At 49.5% G+C, this 23,633-nt stretch overlaps 1 protein-coding gene across 1 annotated transcript; it reads right to left on the bottom strand.

Annotated features, from left to right (window-relative positions):
- Nucleotides 1-246: 246 nt before the first annotated feature.
- PRDM9 (PR/SET domain 9) lies at nt 247-21,673 on the bottom strand. Its single transcript, XM_084614020.1, has 10 exons — nt 21,564-21,673; nt 20,979-21,102; nt 20,393-20,497; nt 17,926-17,999; nt 8,639-8,771; nt 7,700-7,825; nt 6,704-6,975; nt 5,123-5,190; nt 4,341-4,531; nt 247-2,313 (listed from the first exon to the last, which is right to left on the bottom strand). The coding sequence occupies exons 1-10, from the start codon at nt 21,642-21,644 to the stop codon at nt 1,082-1,084; spliced, it is 2,406 nt and encodes an 801-aa protein (XP_084470146.1). The 5' UTR covers nt 21,645-21,673; the 3' UTR covers nt 247-1,081.
- Nucleotides 21,674-23,633: the final 1,960 nt, after the last annotated feature.

Genomic DNA, 23,633 nt, shown 5'->3' on the forward strand with positions numbered 1-23,633 from the left:
AAAAGCCTGTGTAACTTCCTGCTTTGGGTGCAGGATTTGAGATTTTATTCTCCCTGTACCTTTTTGCAGCTGCAAATAAACTTTTCTGCTTCTCCACCCCGTTGTGATTATTGGGTGTAGCACATTGGGTAACGAACCACTCAAGCTGTTGTTCAGCCTCTCGGCACTAGGTGCCGGCAACATTAGGGATCACTGTGCAGGATAAGATCAGTCTCAGAGAAGCTCCTTTTATTAACACAGGCTTAAAGAAGAAATGTGAAGGGAAAATATCTTCAAGAGGGAGAGAATGAACGAATAGGAACAAAACATGAACAACAGTGTGTTAATAGGCAGGCAAGGAATTTCCAGCCTTAGGAGTGCATTGGTGAGAGCCTGAACCGAGCTCGAGGCACTGCCCTGCTGGTACCCATTCGGAGTTAGTCACCCCATCCTTGCCTTGCTCTCTTGAGCAATAAGGACCTCCCATCAGTAAAGTCTGACTAACCCATGCCAGGTGCTTGGCTCCCACTGCACTAGCCATAGTGTGAGACAAATGGGAGGGGGGTCCTGCGAAGGACCACGTGGAGGTCTTGTAGCAGGCCCGCCTTGCTCCCGCCCTGGCCTAGCCCTACCTTGTACAGTAGCAAGGCTGCAGCAGAGTGTGGAGAGGAGCTTAAGGAGATTACTGTATACTCAATCCTAGCAGCTACAGTAACTGCTTTAATTCCTGCTGCTCCTGGCCCACCTGTCTCCTGTGCTGCTCCTGTTGGCCACAGGCCAAGTCTCTTCTGGAGAGGCAGACCCAACAGGCCACTCAGGACAGCAAAGAGGCTGGGGCAGTACCCAGCTTTAGTGAACAACAAAACCCTCCGCAAGTAGAAGAAGGATGCTTCTCTCCAGTCAGCCCAGGAGTGGAAAGGTGAAGGGGGTTACACTGACCACCGCAGTCAGTATGAAGCAAAGGAACCAAAAGCCCCCAAGGTTAAGGAGTCCATCAGTACAGCTCCCTGCTTTACCCAGAATCCCCCATGATTGATACAGACCCCTCAGGTCAGTCAGCTGCCAGCTCTGACAGTTGTTTGGTCTGCAGGGTATTTCCCCTCTAGGTGTTTGTCTGTTGGTGGCAGGTCAGGTGTGATGGCTGCCTGAACCTCCTCCCACACTCCAGGCACTGAAAGGGCCTCTCTCTCCTGTGGATGCGCTGGTGTCTGGTGAGGCTGGATGAATGGCTGAACCTCCTCCCACACTCCAGGCACTGAAAGGGCCTCTCTCTCCTGTGGATGCGCTGGTGGCCGGTGAGGCTGGATGACTGGCTGAACCTCCTCCCACACTCCAGGCACTGAAAGGGCCTCTCTCCTGTGTGGATGCGCTGGTGGCCGGTGAGGCTGGATGAATGGCTGAACCTCCTCCCACACTCCAGGCACTGAAAGGGCCTCTCTCCCGTGTGGATGCGCTGGTGGCCGGTGAGGCTGGATGACTGGCTGAACCTCCTCCCACACTCCAGGCACTGAAAGGGCCTCTCTCCTGTGTGGATGCGCTGGTGTCTGGTGAGGCTGGATGACAGGCTGAACCTCCTCCCACACTCCAGGCACTGAAAGGGCCTCTCTCCTGTGTGGATGCGCTGGTGGCCGGTGAGGCTGGATGACTGGCTGAACCTCCTCCCACACTCCAGGCACTGAAAGGGCCTCTCTCCCGTGTGGATGCGCTGGTGTCTGGTGAGGCTGGATGACAGGCTGAACCTCCTCCCACACTCCAGGCACTGAAAGGGCCTCTCTCCCGTGTGGATGCGCTGGTGGCCGGTGAGGCTGGATGACTGGCTGAACCTCCTCCCACACTCACAAAGATAGGACTTCTCTCCTGTGTGGCTCTGCTGATGTCTAATCTGGTGCGATGGCCTGTGGAAGTTCTGCCCACACTCACTGCAGGAATACCACTTCTGTCTGCGACCGCCACCTCCCTCCTCCCCTGTTTTGCTCTGTGAATGTGGCTCCCCTATTGTGTCCCTCCACTGCTGTGGAGGCAGGTTTGACAGTAAACCAAAAGCCTCTCTACCTCCAACACCTTCCCTCTGCCCTTGCAAGTGTGGTTCCTTTCCCCACGTGCCTTTGCTGAGGGAGCTGGGGTTTGGTGCGAGCTGCTGTGATGGTGGATTCCCCGGGAAGGAAAGACCTCTGGTTTTAGGGCAAGATTCCCCTCCCAGAGCACCTTCGTCTTCTTCAGTCTGCAATTTGGTAGGCAGGTGCTTACGCTTCAAGTGTTGGTGGAGGTAATCTTTGCTGCTGCAAGCCAGCCTCCAGTGAGGGCATGGATGGCAGTGTGGATCCTGCCCATGCACTGTCCAAAAAACAAACCAGAATTCAGGTAGGAAATGGCAATTGTTCCAACATGCTGGCCCTTCCAGAGGCTTTGCACTACTATCCTGCCACATAGGAAGGGCCAAGAACACCAGACAATTAGTGACACTCAGACTTTAGTTTTAGGATATAAAATAAACCGTTCCCTGTAGTACCAGACCTAATGTGGGACTCCTCCCCAGGGTTCAGTTCTATCCCCTGACAGTTGGCCAGATTCAGACCTGAAGCTGGGACAACTGTGCCTGGTTGTTCTAGGTCACTGCTATGAGTGTCATTTTCTTTCTCTCCTCTCCCAGCTGTTGGGGGTTCTGGTCCCGGGCAACTCCTCTGTCCCAAGACCAGCGGAGTAAGCCATGGCAAAGAGTTGTATCTATAAGCATTTCTGAGTTGTATCTCCAAGCATTTATGTCTACACTGGCACTTGAACAAAACTTTTGTCATTCAGAGGTGTTAACCCCCCCAAAAAAGACAAAAGTTTTGCCGACAACAAGCACCAGTGTGAACAGCGTGCTCCTGCAGACAATGCAAATGCTACTCCTTAGGGGTGGAAGTTTGTCAGCAGGAGAGCTGACAAACAGTGGCTATGTTGCACAACTTTTAGCAGCATGGGTGTTGCAATACAGGCATGTTGCTAAAAGCTGTGTAATGTAGACATAACCTATATTGCCCGTCCCTGTAGTACTTAAAACGAAAGGCAGACTGTCTCCTCACACTGGTGGCCCCCTGGAGCCTCCTTCCTCCCCTCACTGTGCGGGACAGGCTGTAGGCACAACCCCTGCTGGGTGTTTCCCAGTGATGGGAGTGCACTGATCAGCACTCTGCTAGCTCTGCCTAGTCCGAGGATCACTGTGTGACCCTGGAGGCTCTACTGCAGATTTCAGTGGCAGTAGAGACATAGTGGCTTTGACCAGCCCCTCGCTACACCCCATCCTCCAAAGCCTTCTCCCACCTTTAAGCTTTTTTTTTTTTTTTTAAATCTCCAAAACAAGAAAAAAAAAGCCATCTGGTACTGGTTTAATTTCTGAACTCTGGGATTCTATACAGTGAGGGTGATAGGTGGCTTTGCACCCACGGTAACATTTATGCTGCTTCTAGCCACCCTGTGCAGATCATCTGATAGCCAGTCAGAGAAACTCTAGCCTAGTTGCTTAGTTTAACTTTAAATACTGTTTTTAGTCCCAGCCTTCACCTCTTAATATAAAGCAGATGCTGGGGTCGGAGAGGGTTGGGTAATAAATCACACGCAGAGCAGGAGGGGCAACTGACAGTGTTTCAGCTGTTGCACTGACCTGCTGAGCAGTTCCTAGTCTTTGTGTCTCCTCATGAATCCAAGGATTTTTCAACCATTTTGATATCAGGGACCTGCTTGCTGCCTTCCTAAACTGTGTCAGGGAGATCCCAGCAACTGGTGCTAGCCCACAGACTGGTCATTGAGAATCACTGAGCTAGAGGATTCCCCTCCTGGTGTGTGTGTGTGGGGGGGAGAGGTGGTGTCAGTAACTGAGCAAAAGGCAACTGAAGTGGGAGATTCAGAGCAGCAGCTGCTCTAAATTGGACCATCACCTAGAGCAGGGGTAGTCAATAGGCGGACTGCAGGCCAAATCTGGACCACCAGATGCTTTTGAATGGACCATGAAATCTTTTTACTTGTCATTATTGTTATTGCAATGTGAAAAAATGTTTCTCTGGAGTCTGGACCTTGGCTACACCTTGACCAAGAGACATGGACCTTGACCAAAACAAACCGACTACACCTGTTCTAGGGATAGCAGGAAGCTCCCATAATTAGACTCATTCCGACCACTAGTGGCAGGTGCAGCATCTCCTTTCACCAGCTTCCCTCAGCACATCTGCACTCAAGATGGGCTCTCTAGCATAAGCATTTACCCGTGGGCATTCATGACTGATGTCAGGATAAGAAATGAAAGTTCCTGGTTATTAGAAATTGTGTCATCTCAAAACAAGCCAAGGGAAGCTTGTAGCTAGAGCAAGGCTACAGTCTGGTACCTTTGGGTGGCGCTGCGCTTTTCCATCTCGTGCCCCACTTGATGCCCAGCTCCTTGCCATATTCATCCCCGTACCAGACCAGAAGCTCACAATGGGGCAGGATGGCCCTGCACACTCTATAGTAGATTTTCCCATGATACTGGAAAGCGACAAGGTTCTGCTCTTCCTCATCCCTAGCACAGTTAACATACCTGGACAGTCACAGTTAGGAAAGTGATTTGTTAAATACAATGGTCTTCAGTCAGGGAAGTGCCAACCTGAAAACTAGGCAATCAAACAGTGAAATAACCACAATACTTCTGTATTTTCCTTAATGGGGATTAATAGGTTATTGGTCCATGCCAGGAGATTTCAGAGCCTAGCCAGTAACATCTGAAAGCTGCGTCAGGTGTTTTGGAAGCTCATCCACTCCCACTAAGTCTATGAAAGTGAGATGACTTGGAGCCAAAAAAAAATCTGTACAACTTTTATAGAAAGGAAATTCTGATGAATGAAGCTTCCTCAATATGCTTCTCTGTGTCTGGGTATTGGAGGGCTAATGCTGTCTCTCTCCCTAACCAGGCGGGCACTTTGTTTTGGGGTTTGTGTTGCAATCTTAATGCTGAGAATATCATGTTGTGAATGCTAACAGGATTGGGTAAATAACTGCATGCTTAGTGATGGATTGGGTGTGCTGCAGCCTGTAAAAATGAATCCTGTGTCTTCAAACACCTGAAACACTGACTATCCTAGAGCTAACATTCTGTGATTGTACTGATGAGGATAGGAGTACAGGGACTTACCTCATCCAGTTGGCATTCGTTTCATCCTTTCCATCAATGTATACATACCAGTTTCTTCCCTTGGTGATCTGGAGTTGAACCAAACAAGACACACAGGAATCAATAAGGCATTCTCCATACAGAGAATATGATAAATAAGTGACAAGTTGTGACGAAGTGGGAATGTTCTTAATGTTTTCTCTGAATACTGTGTGGGTGCCTCAGTTTCCCCTATGCATTTAAGTATCTAGGTGATGGGATAAGGGTGTGTGATTGTTGCAGAGCCTTAGAGGGCCAGTGTGATGCTGTCTGCACAGAGAATGGCCGACACCCTGTCTCCTGGCAACTGATGGCTTGGGCTCCTCCTCTGCAAAGGTGCCAACTGAAGGGGCTGGAGAACAAAGATCAGGTGGCCTCCTGGCCCAGGAAAGAGACAAAGGCCAGAGGAGGGGAGGGAGAGTTTTTAGTTTGGAGCTGTCTGGGGAAATGGAGGGAGGCCCAGATGGGGCTCTGGCCTCCCTGCCACCCAAGATAGAGCTGACTGAGGGGTCCTGTTCTCTGTACCTACAAGCTCTGTGTTAGACCATGTTCCTGTTGTCTAATAAACCTTCTGTTTTACTGGCTGGCTGAGAGTCATGTCTGACTGTGGAGGTGGGGTGCAGGCCCCACTGGCTTCCCCAGGAGGCCCGCCTGTGCAGACTCGCTGTGGGAAGTGCATGGTGGGGCAGGGGATGCTGAATGCTCTGAGGTCAGGCCAGGAAGGTCGAAGCCGTGTAGGCTTTTTGCCCTGGAGACAGTCTGCTCAGAGAGGAGGCTCCCCCAGAGTCCTGACTGGCTTCGTATGGAGTAGTTCCAGAGCATTGCCCAGTGACTCCGTGACACAAGTGTCGTGCTTTGGGTTCATTATATCCTGAACACAGTTCAGAAGAAATCCTGCAAGTGTGAATACACACAGAACAGACAGGGCCAAACAGTGCTCACAGTGACAATCCCAATGAACTTAAGGAGGCTGCATAGTGTAACTGAGGCTTTGTCTACACTTGGAACTTTGTCAGCAAAACTTTTGTCATTCAGGGATGTGAAACCCCCCCCGAAGGACAAAAGTTTTACCAACGAAAAGTGCTGGTGTGAACAGCACTTTGTCAGAGGGAGAGCTCTTTCCAACCGACAAACAGCAGCTACAACATGCAACTTTTAGTGGCATGGCTGTAGCAGCACAGCTGTGTCACTAAAAGGTGTGTAGCGTAGACAAAGCCTGAGATCAGAACCTGGGCCTTCAAACAGTGTCTCCCAACAAACTTTGAAAGCTGAGCCTGCCACCAGCATCAGGAAAGTTAAAGCAACTGCACCCTGCTAGGAAAGTGCCATGTGTTAAAGGCCTAAACATATTAATGGCTACTTTTCCCAAGCCCCTCATGCCACCTCCCTGACAGACACTGAGAAATGCTGATGTATCATCATACTAATAAAACATGAATTAATAAAACAGAGTGAGAGTTCAGTGCCAAGGAGCATACTTCCTCTCCTTCCTTTCACACTTTGATGAGCTAGAACATAGCACAGTGTTGTAATAGAAACAAAAGCATCATGAGCAATTCATACCAGCCAAGAATAGCCGTTGTGGGCTGCCTCCTCCTCCTCTGTTATCCTTCCGTCGTATGGGCCAAAATGAACTCCAACCGGCAGGGTGCCTGCCTCATTCCAGACTCCAAGCCCCGCCTGTGGGATACTTGAAAGCCCAATTCTCATCCCTGGGGGCAAAGTGAGAGCTGCTCTCCTTTCCTGTCCTGTTTCTACTATTGGGTCTCTGATGAAAACTGGAGGGCCATGAACTGAACACTCGTCAATGAAGAATGTCAGGCAATCCTCACAAACTAGAGGAGGAAGAGAAACAGAACATTGACTCCATCAGTTAGTTTATCAGCTCCATCTCCCCTATCTGCATACCAGACCATTAACCCCATCACACAGGCCCTAGTGCACACAGGTGGCTGGGTTACATACTAGATAGCTGCACTCCAGCTGCTGCACATTGGCTGAATTGAAGAGAGTCTGAAGTTTTTCCCCCCACATTTCCGAGGCACATTTTCAGAGAATTTCTGTCAGGTGGTATATTGCTTCCAGCAAGCACTCAGTGGAAAGTGGACACAGCAACCTGTTTAGCTATGCAGGTCGCTGTGAACATGTCACCCAATGCTTAGCGCTCTGCACTGGCTCCTTATAGAATAGACAGTCCAATTCCAGGTCTCTCCTCATATTAAGAGCCCTCTGTGGGAGAGAGTTACGTTCCATCAGAACAATGAAACTCTTGACCAAGAGGAGAGTTTCATGAGTTCAGGAGACAACTATCACAGGAGCTAGGCCAAGACTATGGAACTCTGTGCCACAAGAGTTAAGGAGGACTTTCAGAATTAAATACAAAACTTTTATTTTGAACCACCCCTCCTCCAGCTATTTCTCCTGCATGGTTAATAGGAATAATCTGTATCTCTTTATTCCTTTTCTTAAATACTTTTAAGGTGCTCAGATACTATAGTGCAGGGGGCCATATAAGGAAAAATATTAGGGGCTCAAAGAGAAAGAAACCATGTGACTTACATAAGTAATCATCATCTTGTGGTTCACTTATTTCAACGTACACTTTTTTCTCTCTCTTTCGTAAGCTGTATGTGTTAACTTGGGAGCTCTGCCCTTGGGTTTTAGAAACTGCTAACCTGGGTAGATCTAAAAGGGGAATTATACTGAGTAGGTTAGTCTGTGCAGTACCAGAACTGATAGAAATAAATAGGCAATGGCATTTTCAGACCTAAATCTCATTTATATTGAGGCTGCTTTACACAGCAAAGTGGCTACAGAATATGTAAGAATCAGGCCCTTTGCACATGAAAACATATATAAATATGAGCCATACCACAGTTTCTAGGAGCTGAGCACTGAAAACCACTGCTGACTCTGACACTTCCTGACTATAATTGATTAAGCAGTGACACTGTCTCCTTAAATTTGTGTCTAGCTCACTGTCCTCTGATCTTAGTGCCAACAGCCTCAGGTGGGCTGGTATGCGAGAATTCAGACCCAAGCAAAACAGCAAAAAGAGGCCAGTCTGTTTCCTGATGACCATGCTTCGCATTGGCAAGATTGACTCAGGCCGGGTTAGATGTCTAGTGTTGGTTTCCTATGGCAACAACAGGAGTGCCATGGAGACTCACCCTGCCTTGCATCACCCAACAGTACCCTAAGCAACCAGTTGAAGGCAATCCCATCAAGTTGGTGGCTGTGAGCTTAGGTGCTGAGGGATGGACTCAGGGACTGAGAGCTCAAGGGAAAAGCAGCAGTAAGAATAGCTGTGGTATTGAATTGGACTTCACTATAATCAGAGATATTTCCATGTTTCCACAGATAATGAGATTTACATGTCCCTCTGTAACCCCTGGCATGCAGAGAGCTCCTCCCACCAAATCTCATAGGCTGCAGACCTAATAGTCCTCAGAGCGACCATGAAAATACAGAGGAGATTTGCCCACATTCTGGACTTACCAGTTTTCAGATCAACAACATTAGTGACAGGGATTCTGGTGCCCACATCTGAATTTTTGTCCAATTTCTCAGCATTGGTTTGATTTTCAGAGACTTCCTTCTCAGAGGCCTTCTCCAGCATTGTCTTTTCATTCTGCACACAAAGTCGTTTTCCATTACAATAATTGTACTGTTCTGGTTCTCTCTACCCAGAGCCTGTCATGTGGAGAAACTAACATACAAAAGACTACAAGGAACAGATGGCCATGTAAAAATAGTTTGACCACTGCAGCAATGGAGTACCTTCTCCAGGTCAGACATGGCACAGCAGCTCTCCCCAAATGGCACCCCCTGCTGACAGGTTTCAGAGTAACAGCCGCATTAGTCTATTCGCAAAAAGGAGTACTTGTGGCACCTTAGAGACTAACCAATTTATTTGAGCATAAGCTTTCATGAGCTACAGCTCACTTCATCGGATGCATACTGTGGAAACTGCAGAAGACATTATATACACAGAGACCATGAAACAATACCTCCTCCCACCCCACTCTCCTGCTGGTAATAGCTTATCTAAAGTGATCACTCTCCTTACAATGTGTATGATAATCAAGTTGGGCCATTTTCAGCACAAATCCAGGTTTTCTCACCCCCCACCTCCAAAAACCACACACACAAACTCACTCTCCTGCTGGTAATAGCTTATTCAAAGTGACCACTCTCCCTACAATGTGCATGATGTCCATTTTTATGGCTGATTTAGAACGCTTCCTCAGCTCTCGTCCCCTAAAGCCCCTACTCTACTTGCGCTATATTGATGACATCTTCATCATCTGGACCCATGGAAAAGAAGCCCTTGAGGAATTCCACCATGATTTCAACAATTTCCATCCCACCATCAACCTCAGCCTGGTCCAGTCCACACAAGAGATCCACTTCCTGGACACTACAGTGCTAATAAACAATGGTCACATAAACACCACTCTATACCGGAAACCTACTGACCACTATTCCTACCTACATGCCTCCAGCTTTCACCCAGACCACACCACACGATCCATCGTCTACAGCCAAGCTCTGCGATACAACCGCATTTGCTTCAACCCCTCAGACAGAGACAAACACCTATAAGATCTCTATCAAGCATTCTTACAACTACAATACCTACCTGCGGAAGTGAAGAAACAGATTGATAGAGCCAGAAGAGTTCCCAGAAGTCACCTACTACAGGACAGGCCTAACAAAGAAAATAACAGAACGCCACTAGCCGTCACCTTCAGCCCCCAACTAAAACCCCTCCAACGCATTATTAAGGATCTACAACCTATCCTGAAGGATGATCCAACACTCTCACAAATCTTGGGAGACAGGCCAGTCCTTGCCTACAGACAGCCCCCCAACCTGAAGCAAATACTCACCAACAACCACATACCACACAACAGAACCACTAACCAAGGAACCTATCCTTGCAACAAAGCCCGTTGCCAACTGTGCCCACATATCTATTCAGGGGACACCATCACCCTGAATTCAGGGGATAACATCAGCCACACTATCAGAGGCTCGTTCACCTGCACATCCACCAATGTGATATATGCCATCATGTGCCAGCAATGCCCCTCTGCCATGTACATTGGTCAAACTGGACAGTCTCTACATAAAAGAATAAATGGACACAAATCAGATGTCAAGAATTATAACATTCATAAACCAGTCGGAGAACACTTCAATCTCTCTGGTCACGCAATTACAGACATGAAGGTCGCTATCTTACAACAAAAAAACTTCAAATCCAGACTCCAGCGAGAAACTGCTGAATTGGAATTCATTTGCAAATTGGATACTATTAATTTAGGCTTAAACAGAGACTGGGAGTGGCTAAGTCATTTTGCAAGGTAGCCTATTTCCCCTTGTTTTTTCCTACCCCTCCCCCAGATGTTCTGGTTAAACTTGGATTTATGCTGGAAGTGGCCCATCTTGATTATCATACACATTGTAAGGAGAGGTTTCAGAGTAACAGCCGTGTTAGTCTGTATTCGCAAAAAGAAAAGGAGTACTTGTGGCACCTTAGAGACTAACCAATTTATTTGAGACCATGAAACAATACCTCCTCCCACCCCACTCTCCTGCTGGTAATAGCTTATCTAAAGTGATCACTCTCCTTACAATGTGTATGATAATCAAGGTAGGCCATTTCCAGCACAAATCCAGGTTTTCTCACCCCCCACCTCCAAAAACCACACACACAAACTCACTCTCCTGCTGGTAATAGCTTATCCAAAGTGACCACTCTCCTTACAACCTGAAGCAAATACTCACCAACAACCACATACCACACAACAGAACCACTAACCCAGGAACCTATCCTTGTGTGTGGAGGGGCGGAGGGTGAGAAAACCTGGATTTGTGCTGGAAATGGCCCAACTTGATTATCATACACATTGTAAGGAGAGTGATCACTTTAGATAAGCTATTACCAGCAGGAGAGTGGGGTGGGAGGAGGTATTGTTTCATGGTCTCTGTGTATATAATGTCTTCTGCAGTTTCCACAGTATGCATCCGATGAAGTGAGCTGTAGCTCACGAAAGCTCATGCTCAAATAAATTGGTTAGTCTCTAAGGTGCCACAAGTACTCCTCTTCCCCCTGCTGACAGTCGCTCCATCACCGCAGCAATCTCTCTTCCCATAACTTGGCCTTCTTGCCAGGTCACACTTTAGTCCACCCCTTCCAGGGCAACAGAAAGCCCAACATCCTCACCAAAGGATCTTTGGGCCTCCAACATGAGGCCTCTGGTCCTCACATCTTTACCTCAAAGTTTTCCAGTGTCCTTGTCCCCTCCTCTGGGCTCATGACACTTTACCAGTGGCAGATAGGGGAGCCTGGGCCCTTCCACTACACCAGGTCCCAGCCCAGGAACCCTAGCCCAGGGGCAGGGAACCTACAGCCCACAGGCTAGATCCAGCTCTTTGTTTAATTTCATCTGGCCCATGGCAAGTCTCAGCACCATGGGCTGGAAGCCCCGAGCCTCAGTGCCCCCCATGAGTGCCTGCTCGCCCCACCAGGGGTGGGAAGCTTTGGCACCCCCCCACAGGGCTGTATGTGGCCCACGATTGATTTTTTTCTGTGAGTCAATGGCCCGGTGATAGAAAAAAGGTTCCCTAGGCCTGCTTTAGCCAGTGGTTCAGTTCTACTCCTTGCTGCTGCTGCTGCTGTTTCCCTGGACTCCTTCCTAGCCAGCCTCTCTCAGGCTTGGCCTTTTAAGGCCCTTAGTCTGTTCCTCCACAGAGCCCCATCCAAAGTACTCTCTCCTCTTCCTAGCAGTCTGACTCCAAATCCCTCCCTTCTTTCAGGGCACACCCCCAGTCCCTTCTCCTCTCCATGGCTCCCTTCTCCCCAGCTGTTTACCAGCCTCCTCTATTCCCGCTAGGATGCCAGGGCTTAGATTATTCGCCTACTTGGCCTCTACCTTACCACCTCCTTAATCCCCTAGAACGATTATAGACATTCATTCTGCGAGTTGCTTCCTTTCTTTATCCTAACCAACCTGCTTTTGCCCAGCTGGGCTTCATGATCAGCCACACCTGGCTCTCCCTCCAGGTGCACCAAGGTAATATAACTCACCCCTCAGGCCCACATTAATCCATTCAGGGCCAATGTGGGGTTCACACCTCATCACAGGGTCTCATACAATTTGACTTGAATATTCTCTTTGGTGGCCTTTGATAATCCAAAGGGGATATATGGAGGGTGAGAGGCAAGGAGCAAGTTATCTACAAGGCTTAAAATACAGATATTTACCTACTGACCTCTTCACTAAGGTGATTTGATATTTGCCTAATCTGATACTGTGTCTACTGTATAAAGCCAGTCAAAAGCTTTTAAATAAAATTTTAGAATGGAAAAATGGTCTTTGTGTAAAAAAACAACAACAAACAAATAAATTGTTTCACAAAAAAGTTGACTTTTCCATTTTTTGTTACATTGTTCATAACATTTTAATTTTTTTTGAAAATGTTTTTGAAATTGTTACCCAAATAGTTAGTGAAATGTTTCCATTTTTCAGCCAGCTCTACTTTGGAATAAAAATTCTGTGCTCTACCATCGTAAGACCCTCTACCAACCAGTAGGGGGCGTATCAGTCTTGCCAGGAAGTATTCTGTCCCAATGTTACAATCCTGATGTAACTGTTGATGTTGCTCTGGACTCCCATTCCGGCAGAAAGTTTGTGGCTTGCCTGTATTAGACATCTCCCCTCTGAAATTTGCCACGTCAAGAAGCAGCCTTGAAGTGAATTTGTTTCTATCTGCAATGTGTTTGAGTCCACTGGCAGAAACTCAACAATTCCACTGAGATATTCTGAAAAATGATCCTCAGTCTTAAAGCTTTTCTTGGCCTTTTATATAAATGCTTTTTTCTCCCCTTCCCCATCTTGTATATGCATCCTATTGGTGTATATAACTATTTTTACAATCATTTGATTGAGGTTCTGGGTTTTAATTATTACATTTAACATTAATTATTTAATTGATAATTGTGGTCCAAGAACCTCTTTGTGTCAACTGGCAGAGGACAGAGGGGGCATAGAGTATTACAGGGATCCCTGCGACAAGTATATGCACCATAGTTCACAAAGAGTAGCATGCAAGGTCTCTACCAGGTGCCAATAGGTAGATCATCATAATCATGAAAGGTATGTAAGGATAATATTTAAGAAGTTAGGTACCTATACTGGAAATTATGTTCTTAATGCCTTGAAGTTAAAAGCAGGTCACTGAGCGGTGACAGGCCTCAAACAAGTTCTGTTCAGGCAGGGTCGGAGGCCCTAATCTCTCTGGCCAATCATGTGTGTCTCACAAGGTACATCTATTTGCATACGGAATCATAGAATCATAGAATATCAGGGTTGGAAGGGACCCCAGAAGGTCATCTAGTCCAACCCCCTGCTCAAAGCAGGACCAATTCCCAGTTAAATCATCCCAGCCAGGGCTTTGTCAAGCCTGACCTTAAAAACTTCTAAGGAAGGAGATTTTACCACCTCCCTAGGTAACGCATTCCAGTGTTTCACCACCCTCTTAATGAAAAAGTTTTTCCTAATGTCCAATCTAAACCTCCCCCACTGCAACTTGAGACCATTACTCCTCGTTCTGTCATCTGCTACCATTGAGAACAGTCTAGAGCCATCCTCTTTGGAACCCCCTTTCAGGTAGTTGAAAGCAGCTATCAAATCCCCCCTCATTCTTCTCTTCTGCAGGCTAAACAATCCCAGCTCCCTCAGCCTCTCCTCATAACTCATGTGTTCCAGTCCCCTAATCATTTTTGTTGCCCTTCGCTGGACTCTCTCCAATTTATCCACATCCTTCTTGAAGTGTGGGGCCCAAAACTGGACACAGTACTCCAGATGAGGCCTCACCAATGTCGAATAGAGGGGAATGATCACATCCCTCGATCTGCTCGCTATGCCCCTACTTATACATCCCAAAATGCCATTGGCCTTCTTGGCAACAAGGGCACACTGCTGACTCATATCCAGCTTCTTGTCCACTGTCACCCCTAGGTCCTTTTCCGCAGAACTGCTGCCTAGCCATTCGGTCCCTAGTCTGTAGCTGTGCATTGGGTTCTTCCGTCCTAAGTGCAGGACCCTGCACTTATCCTTATTGAACCTCATCAGATTTCTTTTGGCCCAATCCTCCAATTTGTCTAGGTCTTTCTGTATCCTATCCCTCCCCTCCAGCGTATCTACCACTCCTCCCAGTTTAGTATCATCCGCAAATTTGCTGAGAGTGCAATCCACACCATCCTCCAGATCATTTATGAAGATATTGAACAAAACCGGCCCCAGGACCGACCCTTGGGGTACTCCACTTGATACCGGCTGCCAACTAGATATGGAGCCATTGATCACTATCCGTTGAGCCCGACAATCTAGCCAGCTTTCTACCCACCTTGTAGTGCATTCATCCAGCCCATACTTCCTTAACTTGCTGACAAGAATACTGTGGGAGACCGTGTCAAAAGCTTTGCTAAAGTCAAGAAACAATACATCCACTGCTTTCCCTTCATCCACAGAACCAGTAATCTCATCATAAAAGGCAATTAGATTAGTCAGGCATGACCTTCCCTTGGTGAATCCATGCTGGCTGTTCCTGATCACTTTCCTCTCATGCAAGTGCTTCAGGATTGATTCTTTGAGGACCTGCTCCATGATTTTTCCAGGGACTGAAGTGAGGCTGACTGGCCTGTAGTTCCCAGGATCCTCCTTCTTCCCTTTTTTAAAGATTGGCACTACATTAGCCTTTTTCCAGTCATCCGGGACTTCCCCGGTTTGCCACGAGTTTTCAAAGATAATGGCCAATGGCTCTGCAATCACAGCCGCCAATTCCTTCAGCACTCTCGGATGCAACTCGTCTGGCCCCATGGACTTGTGCATGTCCAGCTTTTCTAAATAGTCCCTAACCACCTCTATCTCCACAGAGGGCTGGCCATCTCTTCCCCATTTTGTGATGCCCAGCGCAGCAGTCTGGGAGCTGACCTTGTTAGTGAAAACAGAGGCAAAAAAAGCATTGAGTACATTAGCTTTTTCCACATCCTCTGTCACTAGGTTGCCTCCCTCATTCAGTAAGGGGCCCACACATTCCTTGGCTTTCTTCTTGTTGCCAACATACCTGAAGAAACCCTTCTTGTTACTCTTGACATCTCTGGCTAGCTGCAGCTCCAGGTGCGATTTGGCCCTCCTGATAACATTCCTACATGCCCGAGCAATATTTTTATACTCTTCCCTGGTCATATGTCCAACCTTCCACTTCTTGTAAGCTTCTTTTTTATGTTTAAGATCCGCTAGGATTTCACCATTAAGCCAAGCTGGTCGCCTGCCATATTTACTATTCTTTCGACTCATTGGGATGGTTTGTCCCTGTAACCTCAACAGGGATTCCTTGAAATACAGCCAGCTCTCCTGGACTCCTTTCCCCTTCAAGTTAGTCCCCCAGGGGATCCTGGCCATCCGTTCCCTGAGAGAGTCGAAGTCTGCTTTCCTGAAGTCCAGGGTCCGTATCCTGCTGCTTACCTTTCTTCCCTGCGTCAGGATCCTGAACTCAACCAACTCATGGTCACTGCCTCCCAGATTCCCATCCACTTTTGCTTCCCCCACTAATTCTACCCAGTTTGTGAGCGGCAGGTCAAGAAAAGCGCCCCCCCTAGTTGGCTCCTCTAGCACTTGCGCCAGGAAATTGTCCCCTACGCTTTCCAAAAACTTCCTGGATTGTCTATGCACCGCTGTATTGCTCTCCCAGCAGATATCAGGAAAATTAAAGTCACCCATGAGAATCAGGGCATGCGATCTAGTAGCTTCCGTGAGCTGCCGGAAGAAAGCCTCATCTACCTCATCCCCCTGATCCGGTGGTCTATAGCAGACTCCCACCACTACATCACTCTTGTTGCACACACTTCTAAACTTAATCCAGAGACACTCAGGTTTTTCTGCAGTTTCGTACCAGAGCTCTGAGCAGTCATACTGCTCCCTTACATACAGTGCTACTCCCCCACCTTTTCTGCCCTGCCTGTCCTTCCTGAACAGTTTATAACCATCCATGACAGTACTCCAGTCATGTGAGTTATCCCACCAAGTCTCTGTTATTCCGATCACGTCATAGTTCCTTGACATCACCAGGACCTCCAGTTCTCCCTGCTTGTTTCCAAGGCTTTGTGCATTTGTATATAAGCACTTGAGATAACCTGTTGATCGCCCCTCATTCCCAGTATGAGGCAGGAGCCCTCCCCTCACAGACATTCCTGCCTGTGCTTCCTCCCGGTATCCCGCTTTCCCACTTACCTCAGGGCTTTGGTCTCCTTCCCCCGGTGAACCTAGTTTAAAGCCCTCCTCACTAGGTTAGCCAGCCTGCTGGCAAACATGCTCTTCTCTCTCTTCGTAAGATGGAGCCCGTCTCTGCCCAGCACTCCTCCTTCATGGAACACCATCCCATGGTCAAAGAAACCAAAGCCTTCTCTCCGACACCACCTGCGTAGCCATTCGTTGACTTCCACGATTCGACGCTCCCTACCTAGGCCTTTTCCTTCCACGGGGAGGATGGACGAGAACACCACTTGCGCCTCCAACTCCTTTATCCTTCTTCCTAGAGCCACATAGTCCGCAGTGATCCGCTCAAGGTCATTCTTGGCAGTATCATTGGTGCCCACGTGGAGAAGCAGGAAGGGGTAGCGATCCAAGGGCTTGATGAGTCTCGGCAGTCTCTCCGTCACATCGCGAATCTTAGCCCCTGGCAAGCAGCAGACTTCTCGGTTTTCCCGGTCAGGGCGGCAGATAGATGACTCAGTCCTCCGGAGGAGAGAGTCCCCGACCACCACCACCCGCCTTCTCCTCTTGGGAGTGGTGGTCGTGGAACTCCCAACCTCAGGACATAGCATCTCATGCCTTCCAACCAGCGGAGTCTCCTTCTGCTTTCTCACCCTTGGTGGAGCCACCAGCCAACCAATATTGTGAAAAAGACAAGGGATCCCAAAATTGAAGGGACACAGCAGGAGAGCATCTGGTTTATGAATGAAGATTAAAGGACTGTTTTGCTATATTTGGGGCTGCATATCCGGCATCTAGGGACAAGCTGATGGAGCAGCTTGTCTCATGAAAAGGGGATCACAGCCGACCTGATTGAAAAGTGCTGGTGATCAATACTTTATTAAAGCTGAGGGTATCTTGTTAATTAAGTCTAGGCTCTAAAAAGCATGTTATGATTTTATCTGTAACCATTTGTTTCCAATATTTCTACTTGCTATCATTTGATTGAACTTGGATTTGTTCTCACTATAACCTCTGCTGCATGTTAAGCAGAGCAGTGATCTGAGGTGTAACTGGTAAACTGGGGTGTCCTGTGCCTTTGGGAACAGCTGTGACTGTGACTACTGTGAGTGGCCAATGGAACAGGGGCTGCATGCTCCAGGGGGATGCACAGAGGGCTTGGAAAGTGCCTATCTCTGCCCTGCAGAGGGACAGCAAAGCCTGCTTAGGCTGAGAGGGGAGTGCTTGTGGTGCCTGGGGCTCCTGGAATCAGGGAGCTGATCCACAACAAGTACAGACAAGATTGCCTCATGCTAAGAGCAGGTGGTAGTGAGGTGCCCCACAGCCCTCGTACCCCTAGGAAGTGTCATAATAATTATTTCATTATTAGTTGACTCAGCAGTATAACTAGCACATAAAAAACACTTTTCATGTCACTGTAGAGGCATTTGTTAATTAAAAATGGGGTTCACCTCCTCTGTAAGATTCCTTATCTAAGCAAAAAGTACTTAGTAAGCTTACTTGACTGACGTTCTGCCTTTTCTTTTTTTCCTGTTTCATACTGCCAGATTTACATGGTGGCCTGAAGGTTTTAACTGTAAGTGTAAAACAAACAAACAAACATTACCGAAATTGTAAGTGTCACAGGCAGGAAGCTGCCAGCCGTTTCATGTTCTGACTTACTGTCACAGAATCACAGAAATCAGAGATAGAGAAGCTCTAAGGAAGTCGTCTCAGCCCTCCTCAACCACTACGTAGCTGTTACAATATAACTGGTTTCACTGTGCAAGGTAACAATTTAACAAAGCAAGGTGTAGAGGTCAGGATGTTAGGTTAATGCTTTGTTATGTAAGAAACTGCTATTCACTCATCATAAAATTATTTAATATTTATAAATAACATACAGCGTGAGTGCTTGAAGCAGCCTTTGACTTAGCAGCAGTTTGAATCTATCTGAACCCATAAGCCCCAGGGTGTCACAGAGAGGTTCAGACCCTTTGAACTTCTCTGTACATGTTCCACATTTCATGCTGCCTCGCTGCTGATACAGGATGTTTGTGAATAAAAAATAAACTGTTCATTTTTTAACCTGAATGCCCCAGATTAGAGCAAGGAGAGCCTCAAGTTGCAACCCTTGTGGTAAATTAAAGTGTCATGTTAAGGAGCTCCAAAGTGAATCTTCTCCAGTTCTCCACAGCTAGAAGGGTGAAAAGGGCAACATGAGACCTTTGAGGCTGGGGACTATGTGGCAAGGAGCTGATTCCCCCAAGGATCTTTCAGTCATTGGAGATGCCCAGTAATGATAGCTCATTAAAATGAAGAGTCACTTCTTTGCTCTAAGAAAAGGAGGACTTGTGGCATCTTAGCCCTGGTCTACACTAGGACTTTAGGTCGAATTTAGCAGCATTAAATCGATGTAAACCTGTACCCGTCCACACGATGAAGCCCTTTATTTCGACTTAAAGGGCTCTTAAAATCGATTTCCTTACTCCACCCCTGACAAGTGGATTAGCGCTTAAATCGGCCTTGCTGGCTCGAATTTGGGGTACTGTGGACACAATTCGACGGTATTGGCCTCTGGGAGATATCCCAGAGTGCTCCATTGTGACCGCTCTGGACAGCACTCTCAACTCAGATGCACGATTGTTTGCCGTTGCTCTGACGCAGGGAGGGGCGACTGAGGACACGGCTTACAGGGTTGGCTTCAGGGAGCTAAAATCAACAAAGGGGGTGTCTTTACATCAAGGAGTATTTCAGGCAGGACTTCACGGAGGGTTCCAATAAGAAATGGTGCACCCAAGTTATTGTTCTTATTGGAACAAGGAGGTTAGCCTGGCCTCTGATTGATACATGGTTAGATTTACCTCGCTGCACTTTCTCTGTGAGTGACTGCAGTGTGACCTAGAGGAATGAGTCCCCTAGACAGGGGAGGGGGGGAAGCAAATGAGTACAAAACAAGTCTGGTCTATTTCTTGTTTTGATCCACTCCATCTATCTTTTACATCTTTGGCTGGCAGCAGACGGTGCAGAAGGACTGCATGCCATCCACATCTCATGGCTGCTCGGCAGAAGATGGTACAGTACGACTGCTAGCAATCCGTATCGCCTGCCTGCTCACCATAAGACGGTTCAATAGGACTGACTGCAGGACTACAGAGAATGACCTGGTCAAGTCACTCCAAATTTAGTCCCTGCGCCCATGTCTGCCCAGGCGCTCCCAGCCGACGTGGCCAGGAGCACCTCAGACACGACGAGGACGGCTACCAGTTGTATTGCACCGTCTGCTGCCAGAAGGCAATGGGTTGCTGCTACTGTGTAGCAAAGCCGTACCGCGTCTGCCAGGACCCAGGAGACATACGGTGACGGTTACCTGAGCAGGCTCCATGCTTGCCGTGGTATGGCGTCTGCACAGGTAATTCAGGAAAAAAGGCGCAAAACGATTGTCTGCCCTTCCTTTCACGGAGAGAGGGAGGGAGGGAAGGGGGGCCTGACGATATGTACCCAGAACCACCCGCGACAATGTTTTAGCCCCATCAGGCATTGGGATCTCAACCCAGAATTCCAATGGGCAGCGGAGACTGCGGGAACTGTGGGATAGCCACCCACAGTGCAACACTCCAGAAGTCGACGCTAGACTCAGTACTGTGGAAGCACTCCGCCGAGTTAATGCACTTAATGCACTTAGAGCATTTTCTGTGGGGACACACACACTCGAATATATAAAACCGATTTCTAAAAAAACGACTTCTATAAATTCGACCTTATTCCGTAGTGTAGACATACCCTTAGAGACTAACGAATTTATTTGAGCATAAGCTTTCGTGAGCTACAGCTCACTTCATCGGGAATTCCGATGAAGTGAGCTGTAGCTCACGAAAGCTTATGCTCAAATAAATTCGTTAGTCTCTAAGATGCCACAAATCCTCCTTTTCTTTTTGCGAACACAGACTAACACGGCTGTTACTCTGAAACTTCTTTGCTCTGTTACCTAAAGGTTTTGGTGTCCAGTCTTCATCAGACTCAGAGTCGTCTATGATGGGGTTTGGGGGACGTCGACCACGACACATAAATGCAGGTTTCGGGGTAGGAAGGCCTAACAAAGAAATCCATTATAAGCGATAACAGCTGACATGATCTGAGTCTTGCTTATGCAGTGACACCCCTTCCCAACACCTTGCACTGGGAATACAGGCACGGGAACCTGGTGGCAGTGCCATGTGTCCTAATCTGGAAGACCTGTGAGGCTCGCCTGGCACCTCAGGACTCCTACTGCCAGGCCAGAGGGCTTGCAGAAGCCTCAAGTGCCTACAAGGCTCATCACAGAAACAGCAAATGGAGAAGCCAGGACATTCACCTAAGCCTAAGGTCTGAAATGGGAGGTACAGAGTGTGAGTGTTTTCTATACTGGATTTATACTCTGGCTTCTCTCTGCCCCAAAGACACAAACTCTCAATGTCTCTTCCCTCCCAAAACGAGGGAGGAGACTTAAAGAAGGACTAAATACAACATCTTCAACTCTCCAGCTGCTTGTGCCACTTGGAGTTGCCCTTTTCACCCCCAGCTGGCCCTCTCACCGAGTTCAACCATAAACTCATAGTTCCGCTTCATGTTCCTGTAACGGGTTTTCTCCCAGTCTCCCATCTCTGCCCATTGCTCCTTAGGGAAATAGATGGACAGCTCTTTGAATTCATCTTCCACCTAATCAAGTAAAGAAAAGTGTCACAGGTGTGTTATGTTCACTAGTCACTGTCCAAATTTTCTCAAGAAAAGGGAACACTTCCTTCCTTCCCTGTCCACCCACCCTAGAACAATAGCAGCAAATCTCTTGGGCAGAGAAATGTGTATGGAAATTGGCCCTGTGCAGCATCTCATCTCCTACCTTTTCCACTGACTGACCATTTGGAATGGAAAAGTGAGGGTCTAATTTTAAATTAATCTCCTGGGCCTGATTATTATCTCTGGCCAGGAGACAGGGAGTGATGGTGCTGGGGGTCTCAGCCCCACGGCTCTTGCCTCCCAAGGCACAGGGGCACGTGCTCCTTCCCCTGCAGGTGGAATCCTAGATGCTCTCCCTTCCTGCAATTGGGAAGATGAGACAAATTTCCCAGCTCCCCATGGGGGTCACCTGCTCCCAGCAGCTGCTCCCCTGGGCTCCTCACCTTGGAACTCTCCCCTGCTTTCCTGCTTTTCTGCTCTTTCCTCTTTTCTGATGCTCTCCCTTCTCCAGCATTGTCACTCATGGTGCCTGACAATTTGTCCTGCCACCCCAGTAAACTCTGTAAGGGGACAATGAAATGAGGGTCCAACATGTGTCTCTTCCCTTTCTGGAGTTCAGCCCCTTTTGGGATCTTTGGGGTTCAGCCTGAATAGCAGTCCTCCTGCCTCACAGGCTCAGCTCAATTTGGGATCTCCTGCCTCACAGGCTTAATCTAGTTGGGGTCTACCCCCATCATCCCATGCAGCTCAGCCCAGGTTGGCGTCTCTCCCCTCTGCCCCGGGGCACAGCCAGGGTTGGCATCTCTCCCCTTGACCCTCAGGCCAGCTTGGCGTCTCTCCCCTCGGCCCCTGGGGCTCAGCCCGAGTTGGCGTCTCTCCCCTCGGCACCTGGGGCTCAGCCGGGGTTGGCGTCTCTCCCCTCGGCCCCTGGGGCTCAGCCCGGGTTGGCATCTCTCCCCTTAGCCCTGGGGCTCAGCCCGGGTTGGCGTCTCTCCCCTCAGCCCTGAGGCTCAGCCCAGGTTGGCGTCTCTCCCCTCGGCCCCTGGGGCTCAGCCCGGGTTGGCATCTCTCCCCTCGGCCCCTGGGGCTCAGCCCGGGTTGGCGTCTCTCCCCTCGGCCCCTGGGGCTCAGCCCGGGTTGGCGTCTCTCCCCTCGGCCCCTGGGGCTCAGCCCGGGTTGACGTTTCTCCCCTTAGCCCTGGGGCTCAGCCCGGGTTGGCGTCTCTCCCCTCAGCCCTGAGGCTCAGCCAGGGTTGGCGTCTCTCCCCTCAGCCCTGGGGCTCAGCCCGGGTTGGCGTCTCTCCCCTCGGCCCCTGGGGCTCAGCCCGGGTTGACGTTTCTCCCCTCAGCCCTGGGGCTCAGCCCGGGTTGGTGTCTCTCCCCTCGGCCCCTGGGGCTCAGCCCGGGTTGGCGTCTCTCCCCTCGGCCCCTGGGGCTCAGCCCGGGTTGACATTTCTCCCCTTAGCCCTGGGGCTCAGCCCGGGTTGACGTTTCTCCCCTTAGCCCTGGGGCTCAGCCCGGGTTGGTGTCTCTCCCCTCAGCCCTGGGGCTCAGCCCGGGTTGGCGTCTCTCCCCTCGGCCCCTGGGGCTCAGCCCGGGTTGGCATCTCTCCCCTCGGCCCCTGGGGCTCAGCCCGGGTTGACGTTTCTCCCCTTAGCCCTGGGGCTCAGCCCGGGTTGGCATCTCTCCCCTCGGCCCCTGGGGCTCAGACCAGGTTGGCATCTCTCCCCTCAGCCCTGAGGCTCTGGGGTCGCCCCCCCACCCAGTGACTGGATTGGTCGAACTGGGCTGCACCAGCCTCTTCCCCCACAACCCTTTGCCTTGTTCTACCAGAGCCCGCCAAAACCTCTAGCCAATCATAGAGGGGCATCGGTATATTATGGCCAATCATCGCGGGGCGAAAGGACGGCGGCCGCCAATCAGCGGGCAGCGCGGGAAAGAGACCTGGTCTCGCGCCCGGCAAAACGCGACTAACGGCTGGGGCGCGAGGCGAGGGGAGAGGAGAGGAAAGGAAACCTGCCCGCCCCGCCCCGCCCCTAGGCGAGAAGGGCGGGGCATTCCCTCCCCGAAGAGTCGGTCAGCCACGCCCACTCCGCGAGGGGCGGGGGAAGCCCTGCTCGGGCAGTTGGAGGAGAGGGGCATGGAGGTGGGAGGGGTCTGTAGGGGCATTGAGGGGAGTGGGATGGGGAGGGGTCTCTGGGGTGGGATTGAGGGGAGTGGGATGGGGAGGGGTCTCTAGGGGCATTGAGGGGAATAGGATGGGGGAGGGGTCTCTAGGGACATTGAGGGGAGTGGGATGGGGAGGGGTCTCTGGGGTGGGATTGAGGGGAGTGGGATGGGGAGGGGTCTGTAGGGGCATTGAGGGGAATAGGATGGGGGAGGGGTCTCTGGGGTGGGATTGAGGGGAGTGGGATGGGGAGGGGTCTCTAGGGGCATTGAGGGGAATAGGATGGGGGAGGGGTCTCTAGGGGCATTGAGGGGAGTGGGATGGGGAGGGGTCTCTGGGGTGGGATT

This window comes from Lepidochelys olivacea (genome assembly GCF_965140295.1).
Source record: "Lepidochelys olivacea isolate rLepOli2 genome assembly, chromosome: 24".
Taxonomy (NCBI): domain Eukaryota; kingdom Metazoa; phylum Chordata; order Testudines; family Cheloniidae; genus Lepidochelys; species Lepidochelys olivacea.